The sequence below is a fragment of the Chrysemys picta genome, chromosome 16 (assembly GCF_011386835.1).
Source record: "Chrysemys picta bellii isolate R12L10 chromosome 16, ASM1138683v2, whole genome shotgun sequence".
NCBI classification, from domain to species: Eukaryota; Metazoa; Chordata; order Testudines; family Emydidae; genus Chrysemys; species Chrysemys picta.
Genome location: NC_088806.1, coordinates 12,457,796 through 12,478,941, shown reverse-complemented (window position 1 = coordinate 12,478,941; position 21,146 = coordinate 12,457,796). Strand labels below are relative to the sequence as shown.

General features: G+C 49.1%; 2 protein-coding genes across 26 annotated transcripts in view; one reads left to right on the top strand and one right to left on the bottom strand.

Moving 5' to 3' along the window:
* The window catches only part of LOC103306853 (zinc finger protein 436-like), a 495,746-nt gene that overhangs the window by 241,134 nt on the left and 233,466 nt on the right, over positions 1-21,146 (bottom strand). The window lies entirely within an intron of this gene.
* On the top strand, positions 125-20,994 carry LOC103307405 (zinc finger protein 420-like). Of its 9 annotated transcripts, XM_065569484.1 has the most exons (8): positions 201-357; positions 621-778; positions 2,738-2,820; positions 4,638-4,764; positions 13,856-13,969; positions 14,377-15,084; positions 15,169-19,956; positions 20,401-20,994. In XM_065569484.1, the coding sequence occupies exons 2-7, from the start codon at positions 694-696 to the stop codon at positions 16,356-16,358; spliced, it is 2,307 nt and encodes a 768-aa protein (XP_065425556.1). In that variant the 5' UTR covers positions 201-357; positions 621-693; the 3' UTR covers positions 16,359-19,956; positions 20,401-20,994. The 9 variants fall into 9 exon arrangements, with proteins under 9 accessions (XP_065425563.1, XP_065425562.1, XP_065425560.1 ...); XM_065569490.1 differs by lacking the exon at positions 14,377-15,084 and having other exon boundaries at positions 134-357; positions 19,784-19,956; XM_065569488.1 differs by lacking the exon at positions 621-778 and having other exon boundaries at positions 200-357.

Sequence of the window (21,146 nt, the reverse complement as noted above, 5' to 3'; positions counted from 1 at the left end):
GGGGCCTTGGCGGAAGACACTGCGAAGGGGGCGTGGCCTCGGTAAAAGGGGAGGATCAGGGGCGGGGCCCCATGACGGGAAGGGGGGCGGTTGCTCCCGGGGTTCGCGGGCTCAGCAGCTTTGCTAGGGAGACGGTCAGAACCGGACCCTCCCCGGCCGCCCCGCGCCAGTAGTCGCTAAAGGCTGCGCATGCGCGGCGCCGGCCCAGAGCCGGCGGGAGACTCCATTTCCCAGCAGGCCCCGCGTGCCGCCGAGCGGCAGTTTCCGGGCAGGCGCAGCTCGCGCTGAGGAGAGGGGGCGTTTCCCCGCCCCCAGCCCTGCGCGCGCGGCAGAGCCGGGCCCGGGGACCGACAGCGGGTGAGTGCGGGGGGGCGAGGATCCTCCCCCCTCCCCTCGTGGAGCCTGTTCTGCCCCCCCGTCACCGCGTGTGGCCGGGCCCCGCCACTCCCCCTCTAGTGCGCGTGCCCCCGGGACCCCTCTGCTCCCGCCCCGGCCCCCCGCGGCCCGAGCCCGTGTCCGTTACCTGCTCTCACCCCCCCTCCCCCGCCTGTTATCACCGTTACCGGCCCCGTGCCCCTCCCCCCCACCCCGTTATCCCGTTAACAGCAGCGTGTTTGCAGGTGAAGGCGACTTGCCCCACAGTCGCTGCGGGGGAAAGAGGCCGAGCGGGAGGCGAGACCAGGTTTCAGGCACATGCGGAGGGGGAAGAATCGTTCCCCGGAACCGCTGCGGCTGGGAGCAGAAGCCACGGGGTTAACTGGCAGCCGGGGCGGTGTAGGTCGGACAGGAGGAAACACGTCCCTACTGTCAGGGGGGTTCAGCGCTGGGGTAAATTGCTCAGGGAGGTTGTGGAGTCTCCATCATTGGGGATGTTTAAGAGCCGGATGGACAAACACCTCTCAGGGATGGTCTAGGTAATACTTAGCCCTGCCTTGAGTGCCGGGGACTGGACTAGACGACCTCTCGAGGTCCCTTCCAGGCCTACGATTCTATGAAAGCCGGGGGCCTCCCGCTCGCTGTCTGGGGTACGGTGTCTCCCAGCTGCTGACAGGACCCTGGGCTGGGCCCTGACTGACTTTCCCTTTCCCCAGTGCGGGGTGAGGGGTTTCCTCCCCTCCTGGGGCTGCTCTGTGCATGGCCGGGTCCCTGCTCCCTCAGGCAGTGCCCAGAGAAGCCACCGCCTCTCTCCCCCTCCTGTATTAACCTCTCGCATGCTGACCACTGCTTGTGCCAGACAAGTGCCCAGAACCCAGGACAGACTGTCCCCATGAGGGGTCTTTCCCCCGGCGCTGAGCTGGGTCCCTAGGATCGTTATTTGCCAGGGACAGGACATGGGAATTTGTTGACTCTTTTGGCTCCTCCATCCCCTCCCCTCTCCTGTTAAAGCAGCGTTGGCCTGGGCCTGTGTGAATAGATGGCACGGGGGAGGGGTGGAGGTGACAGAACGTAGCCCTGTGCCCACACCCTACACCTAATTGCAATATTCACGGTACAAATTATGCCTTGTGAGGGACCATTGGAAAACTCATAATTTGCTGGCCATTATTATTCTGATAAAATATGTGTGGCAACATCTAAACCCCCATCCCTGCCCAAACGGTGGTTGGCAAATCGCCCTGAGTCCTTGCCCCAGATGTGGGGAGCAGCGGTGGTGGGAAAGGGGGGGATCCCCCATTATATGTTTTAAAGGATTTGGCTCCTTCCTCCTATGCCACATTTCCGGTCTCATTGACTCCAGTGTCTGGATTAACGTTGCAATAAAGACACTGCGTGACTCTGTATTAACATGAGGGAGGTGGTGTCATTAGTTACTGTCACCGGGGGCGCTGGCTGTTGCTGACGGAGGGGCGGCTGCTCTCTCTTACTTTCCACTCAAGGTGTCGGGTTTGAGTTTCTTGCGTCACACGCTGCTGCCTCCAGTGTGATCTGGGAATGCTGGGCCGAGCAGCTCCTCTGTCCCAGCAGGGTCTGTGCCAGGGAGAGACCTTCGTTAAAGCGCCTTCTGTGCCCAGCCAAGGGGAGAGACTTTCTCCAGTGGCTGGAACTAGCCCCCCACAGTCGCCCCGGTCTCTGCCAACACCAACCGCTGAGCCAGAGACCTCAGGGAAAGTGCTGGGGTTGGGCAGGGAAGTGACTCTGCACAAATGTCCCGGGAGCCTCGGATTTCACAGCCCCTGGGAATGTGCTCCCTGGTTGTGAATGTCCCTGAAGGAGGGCTGGGAGCTGCCTGTACAGCAGTGAAGCGGCTGCCCTCAGCTCCTGCCAGGATCTGCCCAGGGAGCAAACTGGGGGATTCAGGAGGGGAAGAGACTGGGCCTCAGTGGGGTTTGCCCTTTGTGTGTCTGGAGGGTGGAGGTGTCAGGAAGGGAAAGGGGGGAAGACTTGCACTGTGTTGACCTCAGTACATCGACCATGGCTCAGCGTTGCTTGGGGAAGGGGTGTTACCGTGTTGGCATAATGGACAGTTTACATTGGTGGGAGAGAAATTTAAGTGCAGAGACACGCGCAACTAAGTCAATGCCATGCAGCTTACATTGACCTAGTGTAGATGAGGTCTTTATAATGTAGAGTAGGCCTGGGAGGCTTTAATCCTGGCGGGAAGACCTATCGCTAATAAAATCACTGTGGGAGAGCCTAGATAGTCACTTGCCACGGAAAAAAGTCTGGTGGGGCCTCTGTGTGAAGTGGACAAAAGCCTCTTCTGAAATCTCTCCAATTGTTCTTTTCGCCCCGACAGGCTACAGAATAACGTCCATGTTTTGCTCTGGATCGTCCCACCCTTCCAGAGGAAAGGCAATGGCTGCAGCGGAGTTAGCTGAGGTATGGGATTTTCACGGAGCTGGTGGTGGGTTCTGGCTGGAGGGAGATGGGCAGTAAATGTACTGGAGGGTGGGAGCTGCTGGAGGTGGGAGAGGGCAGGAAATAACCAGGGTGGGGAAAGAGAGAGGACAAACTTGCCAGAATGAATTCGGATTAGGCCCCACATTGAAGGAGCAGGCTCCTGGGGTTTGGGTGTGGAACTTTCCCCTGTTTGTGTAACAGGAAATAACCCCCTGGCCAGGGCTGCAAAAACTTCCCAGACTCCTAGTGCTGCAGCCTGAACCAACAGATACACTTCAGCCACTTTTGGGGGAGGGATAGCTCAGTGGTTTGAGCATTGGCCCACTAAACCCAGGGTTGTGATTTCAATTCTTGAGGGGGCCATTTAGGGATCTGGGGCAAAAAAAATTGGTCCTGCTAGTGAAGGCAGGGGATTGGACTTGATGACGTTTCAAAGTCCCTTCCAGTTCTCCATATATTTTATTTTTTATTTACCACTCTCTCAAACTCTGTCTCATCTGCAAACTTCACCAGTGATGATATGTTCTCTTCCAAGTCATTGATAAGCAAGTTAAATAGCAGAGGGCCAATAACCGATCCCTGTGGGACCCCAATAGAAACCCACACACGTGACCATTTAGAGTTACACTTTGAAATGTATCAGCTGGTTTTGAATCTAGTTCAAGTATCATGCTGTACCTGGTCAAATACCTTAGAGAAATCAAAGTATATTACATTAACACTATTCCTTTATCGACCGAACTTCTGATCACCTTCAAAAAAAAAAAAAATCCAATTAGTTTGTGAGGATCTGTTTTCCCTAAATTTTTGTTGATTGGAATGAATTATATTACCCTCTTTTAATTCCTCCTCTGCCCCCGCATTATCTTGCCCATGTTCGATGTCAGGCCTGTTATCTTGGTCATCCCTTTTACAATTTTTTTTAAATATAGGGGCAACTTTATTGTTGACTTCCAGTCTTCTGGAGTTTCCGCAGTGTTGCAAGAGCTCTTGAAAAACAGCATTAATGGTCCAGAGAGCTCCTCAACCTCCTCAGCCTGCTTTTTTAAAACTCCTGAACGGAAGATATCTGGAACTGCTGATTTCAAAAATGTCTGACGTTAGTAGTTTCTGTTTAACATCCTCATGAATTATTATTTTAATGAAAAGAGTGGTGTTGTCATCATAAACATATCACGACATCATTTGCTTGTTTTCCCCAAATCCAGGAGTGAAATACTCACTGAACATTTTTACTTCTTCTGTATTATTATTATTATTATTGATAATTCTGCCCGTTCTGTCTAGTAATGGACCAATAACGTTGTTAGGATTTTTTTGTTTGTTATTGATATACTAAAAAACAAGAACCCTCCTTCATATTTCCTTAATTCTGCTGGCCAGAGAGTTCTCCATTTGTTTCTTTGCTTTGCCTTATTAATGTTCTACAATTCCAAGCTTCTGACATTTTTTCCTGTCGACTTCCTCTTTCTTCCAGGTGTTTGTTTATATATAATTTTATGGGGGGGAGATATTGAGATTGCCGCCAGGAGGCTGTCCCTGACCCTGCCGGGGACTCCATTTCCTGTATCAGCTTCTGGTTAGTAGGTGTGTGATGAATATGATGACCCCTGTCCCCACTGGCCAGCGTGAGGGGCTCTCTTTTTCTCCCCTCAACCTGGTGCCTCCTGGCTCCTCAGGGTGGGAGTGGGACTGTGCTACCCTGTTGCTCCCAAGCTTCCATTTTCCTGTTCCTGCTCTCCCATGAATCCTGGGGTTGTACTAAATTACTAAGTGAGGGGCTCTTGCTCTTTCAGGGGCCGGTGACCTTCGAGGAGGTGGCTGTGTATTTCACCGAGTCAGAGTGGGATCTGCTGGACCCTGCTCAGAGAGCCCTCTACAGAGATGTCATGCAGGAGAACTATGAGAATGTGACCTTGCTAGGTAAGGAGTCCTGTCCCCTTGGTTATTGGAAGCTGTGGGTTCTCTAAAGAACCTCTGTAATAATAACTCTATACCAGGGGTCGGCAACCTTTCAGAAGTGGTGTGCTGAGTCTTCTGAGTGATCAGTTGTTAACTGGCTTCGATTGGGACAGAGGGCAGATGTCATGTGTGAAAAAACCTGTTCACACAGGTATGTGGATCCAAATGCTGAAAGCATTGCAAACGCAATTTTTTTTTCAAACAGTAAAGTTTCCCTGGCCGGGACGTCCAGCAGGTCAGAGTAGAGGCCCCAGGAACTCTCTCGGTAGCTTCAAGTGCAGTCCACAGATCTCCAAACTTTGATGCCCACAATTCTGAGCTTTTTAACTGAATGAGTTGCATTTCGAAATCTTCAGCACCCATCCACTGAAATACAGACAAATCCAAGGTTCTTTCGTTGAACTTTTCAGGTTTCATTAGAAAAGAAAGCATTGGGCCAAATTGCTGGAAATATTGAAATCTGTGAGAAAATTCTGATTCCAGTTCTTGCAGGTATATTCTAATCTCAACATCAAACCAGTGCGCTGTTCCACGTGGCGTGATAGTGATGTAAGCAGCAAATCAGAACTTAAAAATATCGTACAGTGGCGCTGGAACAATTTTTAAGGTGGGGGTGCTGCTGCGCCCCCTCTTGCCCCTGTCTTCACCCCTCACTGCCCCAGGCTGGGGCCAGTGGGCCACAGCTGGGGCCAGCTGCAGAGCCCCAGGCTGGTGGCCGGGACCCCAGACTGGCAGCAAAGCCCCCCAGACCGGTGGCCGGGACTTGGGGCCGGCAGCAGGCTGAGAGGGGCCGGCGGCCGGAACCCCAGGCCACCAGCCCGGGCAGTGTGAGTGCCACTGAAAATCAGTTCGTGTGCTGCCTTTGGCACGTGTGCCATAGGTTGCCTACATCTGCTCTATACCTTTACTACTCATACATGTGTAGATTGGTTTCTGTGTCCTGTTCCCCTCCCCCTTTGACTTATGTCCCATCCCAGTATCATTTTTAGACATACACAAATTTTAAATGACCAGTGGCATAACAAATTATTTTTTTAAACAATATATTTCATTTATCCTTATTGGATGCATTAAAGTCCAGCCCCTACCATTTGCTTTCTCTCCGAGGCCTATGACCATTGGATGTGGGAATTTTGGTAATATTTCTGTGATTCCAGTACATACCTCAGTTTCCCTCTGTGCTTGATATAGGATCATAGAATCACAGGGTTGGAAGAGACCTCGGGAGGCCATCTAGTCCAACCCTCTGCTCAAAGCAGGACCAATTCCCAACTAAATCATCCCAGCCAGGGCTTTGTCAAGCCTCCTGTGCTTCACCACCCTCCTAGTGAAAAAGTTTTTCCTAATATCCAACCTAAACCTCCCCCACTGCAACTTGAGACCATTACTCCTTGTTCTGTCATCTGCTACCACTGAGAACAGTCTAGATCCATCCTCTTTGGAACCCCCCTTCAGGTAGTTGAAAGCAGCTATCAAATCCCCCCCTCATTCTTCTCTTCTGCAGACTAAACAATCCCAGTTCCCTCAGCCTCTCCTCATAAGTCATATGCTCCAGCCCCCTAATCATTTGTGTTGCCCTCCGTTGGACTCTTTCCAATTTTTCCACATCCTTCTTGTAGTGTGGGGCCCAAAACTGGACACAGTCTCCAGATGAGGCCTCACCAATGTCAAATAGAGGGGAACAATCACGTCCCTCGATCTGCTGGCAATGCCCCTACTTATAAAGGCCAAAATGCCGTTAGCCTTCTTGGCAACAAGGGCACACTGTTGACTCTCATCCAGCTTCTTGTCCACTGTAACCCCTTGGTCCTTTTCTGCAGAACTGCTTCCTAGCCATTCGGTCCCTAGTCTGTAGCAGTGAATGGGATTCTTCCGTCCTAAGTGCAGGACTCTGCACACATAGTTTGCTACATAGTCATATGACTATAATCAGAGTGTAAAGACGAGGGCACATGAGGTGTTTTTGTTACAGAGCTGTCATGGGCTCACACAGAGAGCTCTCTTGGAACTAAAAGCATGTCTGCACTGCAAGCGCTACAGCTGAAAGTGGCCAGCCCAGAATTGTTCCGCAGACCCAGCTGTGTCTAAGTGGGGGCTAGGCTGACCTAACTATGGCAACGTCTGCACTACAGAGTTTCGTCAATGCCGTGTGTGTTCATTAAAGCAGGTTCTTCTTTGAGTGATGGTCCCTATTGAATTCCACTGAGGCTAATGCGCATGCGCCCTGCTCCCAGAGCCGGAGCTTTTTATAGTAGTAGTGTCTGTGGGGTCACGTGTGCGCCCTTGCATTGCCTTGTGGTTTTGCCTGCGTCTCCAGTTCCCTCTCACCGCCATCTGGTCCAAGTCAGAGCTTCTGCTGTCCTCTCGTCCCTGGTGACACATTTTCTTTCTTTAGTCAGGATGTAACCCGCACAATTTAACACTCCCACCCCCTCCCCGTCCTTGTGGGTACACAGGGACAAGAGGCCCAACTTCACCCCTCCCTGAGCTCAGGACCAATATCCCTTCCTAGTATACTCAGGGTGCTACAGGTCTGCAGGGCCCTTTCCCAATGAAAGAGCCTTACACAGTCATATCCTTAAACATGTTCATGTATTTATTAGCAACTAATCAACAGAATACACACGCCAAGCATCTAATGGTCACCCCTCCCAGCAAAGACAGCTGGACGTCTCCCGGTGGCCAGTCAGGATCTGCTCTCGTCCGGGGCTCCGTCTTCTGCGCAATATGGTCGTGCAGGGGTAAAAGTCCTGGCACCTTTGATCTTGAGCTGTGTCTCTGAGTTAAGTTCCAACGATCCCGTCTTCTGACCCCCCATTACGTAGTTAAAATGAGGATTTCTCTTATCTATGCTTGAACCAATTATAGCTATGCAAAAACACTAACCATTCATTTTCACTGTACAGGGGTTCACATGCCTAAGACCACCTATTGCATTAGCTTTTGTGTTTTTCAAAATTAGTTAAAAACAAGGTCCACTTATCTTTCTGCTTTGTTAGTGGAATACACTGTCAGGGTAGAACTGCTTAACCAGCAGTAGACTGGGACTCTTTCCCTATTTAAAGTACACTTTCTAACTATGTAAAATTTCTTTAGCAACAGCAAAACATCCTACTTTTTATTATCAGACAAACTGCAGAAACTGAAGGCTAACTTATCCATTCTCTCCCTATTCTCATGACTTTGTGAATATCTGTCTGTCTATCTCCAATTAGTAGGGCTGTAGCTAATACTTTTCTATCTGTCTGCCAAGGCCAAATTCCCCTGACTCTATAGTTTTGTTTCCAACGTATGGTGGTTGAGCCTAGAAGATGGCTGTGGGTTATGCTAAGTCCATACACCAGATGGCTGTGAGTCATGTCAAATCAAAGCCTCTTTGTTGTTTTATGTAGTAGTTTTCTTGTTTCTGAAATTTTCGTAGGATTAAGGACAGGCGATGCCATAATGGCGGTTTCCTGCCAAACAATCCCTAACTCCCCGCCTCGTCCCCAGCAGCCGTGTCTGGGTACTCTCTCTAGTCAGGATTTTCCTGGTTTCAGTAGTGATTTTTCTTGTTCCGCTATTCTCAGGATGCAGTTCCCCTCCAAACCCTCCTCCCACCCCTTGCCCCCGTCTCTCCCTCCAGCACTCAGGTCTGGATGCTGGATTATGACTGAGAGGACAGGATTCAAAGTCTGCACTTCCTGTCCTCATTTGTTCTTCATCAACGACGAGCACCAATGCGGTCTGTATTGCTTGGGGGAAGCCCACACCACATCCAGGTGCAGCATCTGTCTCTGTTTCCGTGCCCCTGTGCGCCCTCCCCTCACCCCCCCGTCTTAAGAAGCATCTCATGGAAGTCGCCCTGGGCTGGGGTTGAAGCCTGGCCCCGGAACCCCCCACTACATCGGACTGAACAGTCTAAGCGTGTACCTCCTACCGTGGAGCTTCAGTCCGGCTCCGCTGGCACCAGTGATACGGACCCCACGCCGGGGCCTAGTCGAGTCACAGAAACACGCACATAGGCATAGCAGTGAGTCTTCCGCCAGGTCGAAGGAGGATGCCATAGCGTCCATGAGTTCTGGCCAAGGAGAGGCATCCCGCTCCAAGAGCGACAAAAAGCAGCATCACTTGCTGGAGCTGCCAGTTCCAGGTATGGACTCGCACACCCCGGCATGGGCTCCGCCGACATCTGGTGAATCACCAGTTCCGAGACGTTTCCCCTTTCTGGCCCCAGTTCCATCCATAGACCTGGTGCCGTTGACTCCAGGGAGACTCTGAAGTGCTCCCCCCGCCCCCCCCCCCCGGGCCTCATGAACTGTTCACTCTGGGAAGGATGAAGTTTCCATGTGTCCTGGTTCCTTCACCTACTGAGAGGGCCCCATCCCCTGTATCCAACCTGTCAACTCTTTGGCTGTGTTCCTGTGACGCTCCCTGCTCCATCAGCACCATCATTGATGCCGAACTTCAGTTCCTCCTCAGAGTCTGAGGGCCTGGACATATGGTCCGCTGCTTCCATTCTGAAGATGTGACTCTCAGAAGGTCCCGATGGCACCATGGCAATACCCTCCCTTACCTCAATCCAGGAGCTACTGGTACCTGACTCCCTGGGCACCAGCGCTGCAACAGCAGGATCCAACCAGATTGGCCATATGGGAGCTTGTGGCCCCAATATTCTCCTTCAGAACAGTCCTGTTCAGCACGGGAATCCTCTCCTGTAGCACAGACCTGTCCTTCGCCGAGTAGGCATTTGAATCCGGGATTGGATGATGCCCCGATCAGCCCGGCCCCAATGGTACTGACAGATTCGGAGGGATTTCTCTCATCATCCCGAGGCAAGGCTGTGTCATTGACTCTCTCTTCTCTCCCAGACTACTACTTTCAGTTTCAAGAGTCGCTGTGAAGGACAGCTCAAGCTCTCGAAATACCGTTGGAGGAGGTGCAGCACAAGCGGCACCACCTGCTGGACATTTTGCACACAGTGGTACTGTTAGGGAGCTTATTCCTTCACCCTCTCACTTCCCTGGTCCTTCTCGCATGAACAGAGAGCAACAATACCCAAAATGCAAAGGTGCAAACAATTGGATGTTTATTGGGGTGAACTTCCAGCAGGCACGATTCCAGTTTCCTTCCTCAGTGTCCCCCTTCCCAGCTCTGACACCACAGAGCCATCCCTGTTCCCGTTCCCTGTTCCCATTCCCCCCTTAGCAAAACATGAATCCAATTTCCCCACCCCCATTCCCTGTTCCCATTCCCCCCCCTTACTTCCTGATTGACTGCAGACTATATAGTAAAACTTGAGTTCTGCTTAGCTATATCTTAACCAATCATTTTACTGAAATTTAACTAATCAATCCTAACATACTGTAACATGGTTATTTAACCAATTATATCTCACCAGCTTAATTGGTTTACACTCAACAAAATTAATTATGCAGCAGACAGAAACAATCACAGAACCAGACAGAGATTATACAAACAATAGGGAAGTGGAGACTACAGTGATAGAACAATACAGAAATGAGGGTTTCACATCCCAGCTATTAATAAGTAAGTTCTTGCCAGACAGGATGCTATCAAAGTAAGTTTCCTTTTACATCTTCTAGGCTCTTCCCTTTCTCTGGAGGTGATAGGAATATCAGGACAGGATTGTATTCCTAACAGCCCAATAGCACCTTATTTCAATGTGACTAGTTTGGAATGTGAGGATGTGACCATACACTTCCCAGTTTATGGCTGGCCTCTGCTTAGCCGAAGGCCTTAGCCTAAGAACCAGGCCTCAGACTGTCACAGTAAGAGAAGGCCCTTACACAGACAGACAGACTGATTTTGATTCTTCTTTTATACCTCTGTAACTAGCTAAGTGATAAGAATACACCTAAAGTCTCAAAGACAGGCCTGAATCTCTATATCCTAACACTCCACCCCTTTTTTTTCTCTTTTTCTTTTGGGATCCTCCTGCCCAGGTATCCCTGGAAAAGCATAGGACACATGGTGACACATTTCCTGATAGGGCCAGGCATCAAGGTGGAAGGTGTGATATTCCACTTGTCCCACTGCCCCTTGTGTAGTACAGTGCCCTGCACCTTCTCTCGTACGGGCATACCACACCTATTCCAGTTAGTGTTCCCATTATACTCCAATTAGACTTCCCATTATAGTGGGCCCGAGAAGGTTGGGTCCGGGTTGTCTTGCACACTGCGGGGTGGGGAGGGCTTACTACATTACTTGTAGGTTATCTCCATATGCAATGTAACACAAGTAGAGTTAACAATCCACAATGCACAGCAGCACTGAGAGTCCTGACCACTGCAGTATGGTCCAACATCCAAGCCACCACCTTCGACAGGGTCAAGATCTTAATGTGTCCATTTGCTGGCAGTTGCAACAAGCTGCCCCTGCAGGTTTTGCGTGCTTTTGTCCACATCATAAGTCTCTTGAATGTCCACAGAAAAATGGGTTATTGTCCAAACAAACTTAACCACTTGGTATGAAATCGGGCAGTATGCCCTGGTTCAATTATTCACAGCATTAAGATTTACAGATCCATTTGAGCACCAAAGTCCAGATAGCAGAGTGTAGATGTGTGTAATTTGGTTAGGGGCTAGTGTAATTGTGTCCCCTAGTAATATATACATTTCCAGAAAAACACCTCATACACAGTACACCCAATTGTCCACCCCTTGCCATAGGTCATTGATCCTGCTCCTCCATAGTCATAGGAGAGGGGCACATCCAAACATCTTTAATTTACATTATTTTACACACCCCTGCATTGATTCCCAGTGAGCTCCTCCCCTTCTCATTATTTCCATAGGGCTTGTGGGGCCCACCTTAGTTGCTGTTCTATTTCCAGGCACCATGGTAGCTATTACACAGGTGCTATGCTGTCAGTTTCAAGAGCTGCAATGAAGTACAGCTCATGCTCTCGAAATACCGTTGGAGGAGGTGCAGCACAGGCAGCACCACCTGCTGGACATTTTGCACACGTTGGTACTGGCCAGGGTTGGCCTATTCAACCAGGACACTCTCCAATAGGCACATACTGTGTGCCATCTCCTGCCCATGTGCACCCCCACCCCAAAAGAGGCAGAAAAGAGGTACAGTGTCCTCCCCCTATCCACCCCAACGGTTCCAAGTTTCTATTCTCTCATCCTCTGCCCAGTTCCCTGGTGATTCAGGCTGCTATGGAGTGAGCTAAACAACAGCACCCACACTCCACCCCAGCTGACAAGGAGGGCAAGAGACTGGACCTTATGGCTTGAAAGGTTTTCTTCTCGGACGGCCTCCAGTTCTGGATCTCGAACTGTCTGGCAGTGATGGCCAAGTACGTCTTCTTACAGTATGGACATGGCAAATGAGCTACCTCAACAAGATCATGCCCAATTCCTGTCAAGTCTAGAGGAAGGCAAGTTGGTCGCAAAGTCGATACTTCAGGCTGTGGTTGATTCAGCAGACACATCCTTGTGCATTTTGGTAACTACCGTCGTCATAAGGAGGGAATCCTGGTTTCCCTAGAGAAGTGCAGAACACGATCGAAGATCTCCCTTTTGATGAATCACACCTCTTCAATCAAAAGACGGATGACTCCTTGCCCTCGCTGAAAGATTCCAGAGCCACTCTGCGATCCTTAGGCATATATACATCTGCACCAAAGCAAACGTTTTATCACCTGCTGTCTTCTCCCAGTGTTACAGAAGCCCCAGTTTTACCACCAACAGGCCTATGAACCTCCTCAGAAACATCCTATAGTCCACAGAGCCCATCCACCTGTTCTGACAGTGCAGTCCTCCGCACAACACCGTCTGCGTGTAAGCTATATTTCTGAATGCAAGTAGAGAGCCGTCTCACTTTGCCTGCATCCCAAATCACATGCTTTAAATGAGGAACAGCAGCTTCACTTCCTTGATGTACGTAGGTCCCTGGTCTTTTACCTACAAAGGACAAAGCCATTCCTGAAATCTCCCTGGCTATTTGTTGCCATAGCGAAGAGAATTAAAGGGCAGGCCATATCCACCCAGAGAATCTCGAAGTGGGTCTGAGGGTGAATTGAGCTCTGCTATCAATTATCAGGATGGTCCCAACCAGGTGGGATATGGGCCTATTCCACGAGAGTGCCAGCATCGACTACTGCCGGGCTCCATGACGTGACCCTTATGGACAAATATGAGGCGGCCACGTGGAGTTGGCTGTGCATCTTTTCTTCTCCTTATGCTGCAGAGTGTAATTCTGTGGCAGACAGCTCATTCGGTGCAAAGATGCTCCACTTCACAGTTCCGTCGTCTTCCTCTAACCCTCTGCCTATCTAGGTACTGCTCGTTACTCACCCTCGGTGGAATACAATAGGGACCATCACTCCAAGAAGAAAAGGAGCCTCCTCTAGTACGTTACTACCCTGCTCCGGAAGTGCTGATCTTTGTAGGGAGTATGATAGAGGTATATAAAATCATGAGTGGTGTGGAGAAAGTGAATAAGGAAATGTTATTTACTTATTCTCATAATATAAGAACTAGGGGCCACCAAATGAAATTAATGGGCAGCAGGTTTAAAACAAATAACAGGAAGTTCTTCTTCACACAGCGCACAGTCAACCTGTGGAACTCCTTGCCTGAGGAGGTTGTGAAGGCTAGGACTATAACAGGGTTTAAAAGAGAACTGGATAAACTCATGGAGGTTAAGTCCGTTAATGACTATTAGCCAGGATGGGTAAGGAATGGTGTCCCTAGCCTGTGTCTGTCAGAGGGTGGAGATGGACGGCAGGAGAGAGATCACTTGATCATTACCTGTTAGGTTCACTCTCTCTAGGGCACCTGGCATTGGCACTGTTGGTAGACAGGATACTGGGCTAGATGGACCTTTGGTCTGACCCAGTACGGCTGCTCTTTTGTTCTTATGGTAGGTTGTTTGTCAGCGGCCCAGGCTGGGAGCTACAACAGCAAAGCATTGTGAGGAACCCAGGATTACAGGGCAGGTGGTGACACAACCTTTCGGGGGTCTGGATTCCACTCCCAGAATGTGACACAAGTATCCATCAAATTCAGTTGATCTCATTTGTTTTCTGTTACTTGTGCAGGGTTTCCAGTTTCCAAACCTCATGTGATCTCCTGGCTGGAGCAAGGGGAGGAACCATGGGTCCCAGACCTCCAGGACTCTGAGGAAAGAGAGACCCTGAGAGATGCCTGCACAGGTGAGGAATCAGTTAAACCAACTCAAAATCTGTCCCTGAATTAAGGAAATATTTGGGATTCCTACAAAGCCCTTGTGAGCTTTCTGAGTTCAGGATTGTCCTCAGGAGGTGTGGCATCCTCATGGCAGACTTCACTTATGGCTTCCTACCTGTCCTGACTCTCGCCTGATATTAGCTCCCTCCCCAGTCTGCTTTTTCCCTGAGTGTTTAGTTGAAATTTAGACCCAGAGTTGTTCCCCTCGTCTCTCTCATTTGGGGAAAGGTTTGGGGGAAATTCAGCTTTCTTTGTTTGATCTCTCCGTCACTCACTTTTGTTTGTTCCCCCCTTTCTTCCATTCCTCTCTCTGAGGTTCCCTTTTTCTCTGGCAAAGGGAGTGACCTGTGTCTGGTTTCTCTCTCTATCCTAGCAGATGATGGGATGGCGAATGAGGTGGAGAATCCTCAACGAGACGATGCTGAGCAAGTAGAAGCACATGGGACATTCTCAGAAAGATCCAAAGGGAATGTTTCCTGGAGTTGTCCACAGGCAAACAACTGTGAGAGTCAGCACAGACCAGGGGAAAAGTTCAGTAGAGGTTCAGACCTTATTAGACATGAGAGAATGAACACAGGAGAAACACCGTACATCTGCCTGGAGTGTGGGAAAACCTTCAAACATAACAATGCCTTTATCATACATCAGAGAATCCACACTGGAGAGAGACCATACACATGCCTCGAGTGTGGGAAAAGCTTCAGTCGCAGCTCAAACCTTACCACACATCACAGAATCCACACAGGGGAGAAACCCCACACGTGTCATGAGTGTGGGAAAGGCTTCGGTCGGAGCTCAGAGCTTATGTTACATAGGAGAATCCACACAGGAGAAAGACCCTACACTTGCTGTGAGTGCGGGAAAAGCTTCATTCGGAGCTCAGAGCTTAATAAGCACCAGAGAATCCACACTGGAGAGAGACCCTTCAGATGTACTGAGTGCGGGAAAGTCTTCAATAATAGGTCTCAGCTTGTCACACATCGGCGAAACCACACAGGAGAGAGACCCTACTCATGCCTTGAGTGTGGGAAAGGCTTCACTTCTAGCTCACATCTTGTCTCGCATCAGCGAATCCACACAGGTGAGAGACCCTATTCATGCCCTGAGTGTGGGAAAAGCTTCATTTCTAACTCACAGCTGGTCTCACATCGGAAAATCCACACAGGAGAGAGATCCTATTCATGCCCTGAGTGTGGGAAAAGCTTCAGTCATAGTTCACAGCTTATCACACATAAGAGAACCCATACGGGAGAGAAACCGTACACATGTCCTGAATGTGGGAAAAGCTTCAGTCAGAGCTCTGCCCTTGTCACACATCAGAGAATCCACACAGGTGAGAAACCCTACACGTGCCTTGAGTGCGGGAAAAGCTTCAATCGGAACTCATTGCTGATCATGCATCAGAGAATCCACACAGGTGAGAGACCCTACACGTGCCTTGAGTGTGGGAAAAGCTTCATTCGGAGCTCATTGCTGATCATACATCAGAGAATTCACACTGAGGAGAGACCTTACAGATGCCCTGAGTGCGGGAAAGCCTTCATTTGTAGCTATCAGCTTGTTTCACATCGGAGAATCCACACAGGAGAGAAACCCTACTCATGCCCTGAGTGTGGGAAAAGCTTCACTGATAGATCACAGATGATCAAACATAAGAGAAGACACACAGGGGAGTCCCCCTACACATGCCCTGAGTGTGGGAAAAGCTTCAGTTCACACTCACACCTTAACGCACATAAGACAATTCACACAGGAGAGAGACCCTACACATGTTCTGAGTGCGGGAAAAGTTTCCGTCAGAGATCAAACCTTATCGAACATCAGAGAATCCACACAGGGGAGACGCCCTATAGCTGCCCTGAGTGTGGGAAAAGCTTCCGTCGGAACTCAGAGCTCATCATACATCAGAGAAACCACACAGGAGAGACGCCCTACACATGCTCTGAATGCGGGAAAAGCTTCAATCAAAGAGCAAACCTTATCACACATCAGAGAAACCACACAGGAGAGAGACCCTACACATGCTCTGAGTGTGGGAAAAGCTTCATTCGGAAAGGAAACCTTATCACACATCAGAGAAACCACACAGGAGAGAGACCCTACTCATGCTCTGAGTGTGGGAAAAGCTTCAACCAGAGAGCAAACCTTATCACACATCAGAGAAACCACACAGGAGAGAGACCCTACACATGCTCTGAGTGTGGGAAAAGTTTCATTCGGAAAGGAAACCTTATCACACATCAGAGAAACCACACAGGAGAGAGACCCTTCAGATGCCCTCAGTGCGGTAAAGGCTTCACTTCTAGCTCACGGCTTGTCTCACATCAAAAAATCCACACAGGGGAGAAGCCTTAGTCGTGCCCTGTATGTGGGAAAGGCTTCAGTCATAGTTCATGGATCATCACACATCAGAGAATCCACACAGGAGAATAACACTATACTTGTATTCAGGAGGGCTGCCCAAAGATTTTTTGTTTTGGGTTTTGTTTTGGTAATACGTTGGCTAATTCCCACATATTGGTCTTTAAGGTCGATTGCACCATTTCCTTTACTGTAGTCTCTCAGCTCCCTTCTGGTGAGTTGCCGCCTTCTATCTTTTGCAGCTCACCTTACTTTGGGGTGAATCCTGTGAACATTTCTATCAACTCCTTTGTCTTATGAGTTATGGGAATGTGTGTCCCTCTTGACAGAAATGTCCATCAATCCGAGTTGGGAGAGAGAGGGTTGACCTCATCTAGCTACAGTGAGATAAAAACTATCTGTGCCTTGTCTCCACCAGAAGTCTACATTGAGTAGGCCATGTCTACACTACCACTTATGTTGGCAAAACTTATGTCGCTCAGGGGTGTGAAAAAACCCCACTCCTGAGTAACATAAGTTTTGCCGGCATAATTGGCAGTGTGCACAGCGCTATGTCGGTGGGAGAGCTTCTCCCGCCCACATAGCTACCACCGCTCAATGGGAGTAGTTTAATTATGTCGACGGGAGAGCTCTCGCCCACCACCATAGAGCGACTTCACAAGAGATGTTACACCAGCGCAGCTGCATCACTACAGTTGTGCCACTGTAAGGTCTCGAATGTAGATACAGACTAAATTGCTCAAATTAGCTATCTTGGTGTAAAAACACAACTATCTTTTCAGGGCAGACATAACCCAGGTGCAGTGGTGTGGTTAGCTTTCCCCTTGTGCTAACCTGATCTCCATCACCCTTCCTAGTCCTGATAAATCCTGAGCATCACATTGCAAAGTGAATGTTAGTCACCAGATTTCCTGGTTGGGCGAGAGTCTCATTCCCAGGTTTTCTGACATTACTTGTTGTTGTTCTGAAGAGGAGGTAGTTTTTCTACCAGTTTTCTGATTTAGAATATAGTGAGATGTAATTAAAAGGCAGGAGGAAAGGTAGAAAAAAAGTATCATTTCAGCCTTTCCAGATGGAAAGATTGGCTGATTTGCCCTATTATGATCATGCTAAAACCTTTGTAACTAACATGATGTGATGTTATTGACATAAACTGGGACCATATAGATCATTGTTGCAACCAAGGTCCTGTAGTGGCACCCAAATCTTGTATAAAGGGGGTCAAATGGGGTGTCTAAGACAAGGTTATGGTTTACTGGTTATGATTATGCTGTCTATATGTGTGTATCAATTTTGTAGTTGAAGTTATGAATATTGGCTCTATACTGTCTGTATGGCAAATTTATGCTATGCTTCTGGGTGACATCCCAGACAAGCTGGGATTAGCTCTGCCTAGCCTGCTTGATGGCCCATTAAGGACCATCAGCTATACAATGGAGCCATTGAGAGAAGGCAAATATGCCTTCAGACTCAGCAAAGTATGCAGGGACTGGCCCATGTGACTCCAGGCTCCATCTTGCTGTAATTTTCCACAGTAAGAACAAAGCGGTGTTCTTACACCTGGAAAAGACTATATAAGGCTGATGCCTCATCTCCATCTTGTCTTCAATCCTGCTTCATACCTCTGGAGGAACTTTGCTACAAGCTGAAGCTTTGAACAAAGGACCGAGGACCCATCCCAGCGGGGGATGTATTCCAGAGACTTGATTTGAACCTGCAGTTTATTCTATCGCTGCTGCAAGCCTGAACCAAGAACTTTGTCATTATTGTATGTAATTGATTCGATTTAACCAATTCTAACTCTCATCTCTATCTTTTTCCTTTTATGGATAAACCTTTAGATTTTAGATTCTAAAGGATTGGCAACAGCGTGATTTGTGGGTAAGATCTGATTTGTATATTGACCTGGGTCTGGGGCTTGGTCCTTTGGGATCAGGAGAACCTTTTTCTTTTACTGGGGTCTTGGTTTTCATAAGCATTTGTCCCCGTAACGAGTGGCACTGGTGGTAATACTGGGAAACTGGAGTGTCTAAGGAGATTGCTTGTGAGACTTGCAGTTAGCCAGTGGGGTCAGACCAAAGTCCTCTTAGTCTGGCTGGTTTGGTTTGCCTTAGAGGTGGAAAAAACCCCAGCCTTGGGCTGTAACTGCCCTGTTTGAGCAATTTGTCCTGAGTTGGCACTCTCAGTTGGGTTCCGCCAGAACCGCATCATCACACATGACTGAATTGTAATGAGGTGGTGCTGAGTGAAGAAGGTTTGAATGGACCAGAGGACAGCGTAATAGGAAAATCGGTTCTAATTTGGCATCATGAGATGTAAGATGCTCTGGAATTTCATTTTATATGATATTGAAACTGTCTTATTCGCTTGTGTGTTGTGGGTTTTTCTTTCCTGAGGGCTTTTGATAACATAACTGGATATTAGTTTTTTGTCATAGGGTGAAGTTCAGGTTTTTGGTGGATTTTGAGACAAATGACCATTTACTTAAAACAATTTCTTTTTGTGCGTGTCTCTTTTCCACTCCTCCATTATGGCATGGAGAAAGTTCAAGAGCAGTTCAGTCATCAGGAATGAATACTCAAAGCTATTGGATGTGCTACCAGAGAGAGAGTAGCATTTTAAAATTGTACATCTAACTATGGAACGAAATTGAATAACACTGTGATCATATAGCCCTGGTCTACACTACAAGTTTAGGTCGAATTTAGCACCGTTAGATCGATTTTAACCCTGCACCCGTCCACACGACGAAGCCATTTTTTTTTACTTAAAGGGCTCGTAAAATCGATTTCTGTACTCCTCCGACGAAGGGATTAGCGCTGAAATCGACCTTGCCGGGTTGAATTTAGGGTAGTGTGGTTGCAATTCGAAGGTATTGGCCTCAGGGAGCTATCCCAGAGTGCTTCATTGTGACCGTTCTGGACAGCGCTCTCAACTCAGATGCACTAGCCAGGTAGACAGGAAAAGGCCCGCAAACTTTTGAATCTCTTTTCCTGTTTGGCCAGCGTGGCAAGCTGCAGGTGAGTGCAGATCTCATCAGCAGAGGTGACCATGATGGAGTCCCAGAATTGCAAAAGAGCTCCAGCATGGACAGAACGGGAGTTACGGGATCTGATTGCTGTATGGGGAGACAAATCTGTGCTATCAGAACTCCGTTCCAAAAGACGAAATGCCCAAACATTTGAAAAAATCTCCAAGAGCATGAAGGACAGAGGCTATAACAGGGCCCCTCAGCAGTGCCGCATGAAACTTAAGGAGCTCAGGCAAGCCTACCAAAAAACCAGAGAGGCAAACGGCTGCTTGGGGTCAGAGCCCCAGACATGCCGCTTCTATGATGAGCTGCATGCCATTCTAGGGGGTGCAGCCACCACTACCCCACTCCTGTGCTTTGACTCTGTCAATGGATTATCATGCAACAGGGATGCACATTTTGGGGTCGAGGAAGAGGAGGAGGTTGAAGATAGCGCACAGCAAGCAAGCGGAGAAACCATTTTCCCCGAGAGCCAGGAACTGTTTCTCACCCTGGACCTAGTACCCCCCGTACCCACCCAAGGCGGGCTCCCGGACCTGCCAGGCAGAGAAGGGACCTCTGGTGAGTGTACCTTTGTAAATATAATACATGGTTTAAAAGCAAACATGTTTATTGATTAATTTGCCCTGAAGATTGTTGGCAATTTAGGATGCATTCGCGGCCAGTACAGCTACTGGAAAAGTCTGTTAACGTGTCTGGGGATGGAGCGGAAATCCTCCAGGGACATCTCCATGAAGCTATCCTGGATGGTCACTCCTCATGATCACCTGGTTGAAATAGGGTAATTTTATTAAGGGGACATTTAGAGGTGGCCATTAGCCACGCGGTGGGGGGAGGGTTGAAGCGATCATCCCAGAGAATTGGGTGTGTGTGTGCGGGGGGGGTTAGTTGGGTTTGTGCTGCACATTAACCCGAAAACCGCAGCCCCTCCTTTTAAATTGCCAACCCATTGTTCTCTAAAATGTCTTTTTAAACTACTACTCTCTCTTTTTTCCCTTCCCGCAGCTGCAAATGTTTCAACGCTGCCCCTATCATCTCCGTCCCAGAGGCTAGCGAAGATTACAAGGTGAAAAAAACGCACTCGCGATGAAATGTTCTCTGAGCTCATGCAGTCCTCCCACACTGAAAGATCCCAGCAGAATGCGTGGAGGCAAGCAATGTCAGAGTCTAGGAAAGCACAATATGAACGCGAGGATAGGTGGCGGGTTGAAGGTGATAGGGGGTGTCAGCTTGCTGACAGAAGGCAGGAGGCAATGCTGAGGCTACTGGAGGATCAAACTGATATGCTCCGGTATATGGTTGAGCTGCAGGAAAGGCAGGAGCACAGACCGCCGCTGCAGCCCCTGTGTAACCAACCATCCGCCTCCCCAAGTTCCATAGCCTCCTCACCCAGACGCCCAAGAACGTGGTGGGGGTGCCTCTGGGCACCCAAGCACTCCACCCCAGAGGACTGCACAAGCAACAGAAAGCTGGCATTCAATAAGTTTTAAAGTGCAGTGTGGCCTTGTCCTTCTCTCCTCCCCAACCCCACCCGGGCTACCTTGGCAGTTATACCCCCTATTTGTGTGATGAATTAATAAACAATGCATGAATTTGAAACAACAATGACTTTATTGCCTCTGCAAGCGGTGATCGAAGGGGGGAGGGGAGGGCGGTTGGCTTACAGGGAAGTAGAGTGAACGAAGGGGGCGGGTTTTCATCAAGGAAACAAACAGAACTTTCACACCGTAGTCTGGCCAGTCATGAAACTG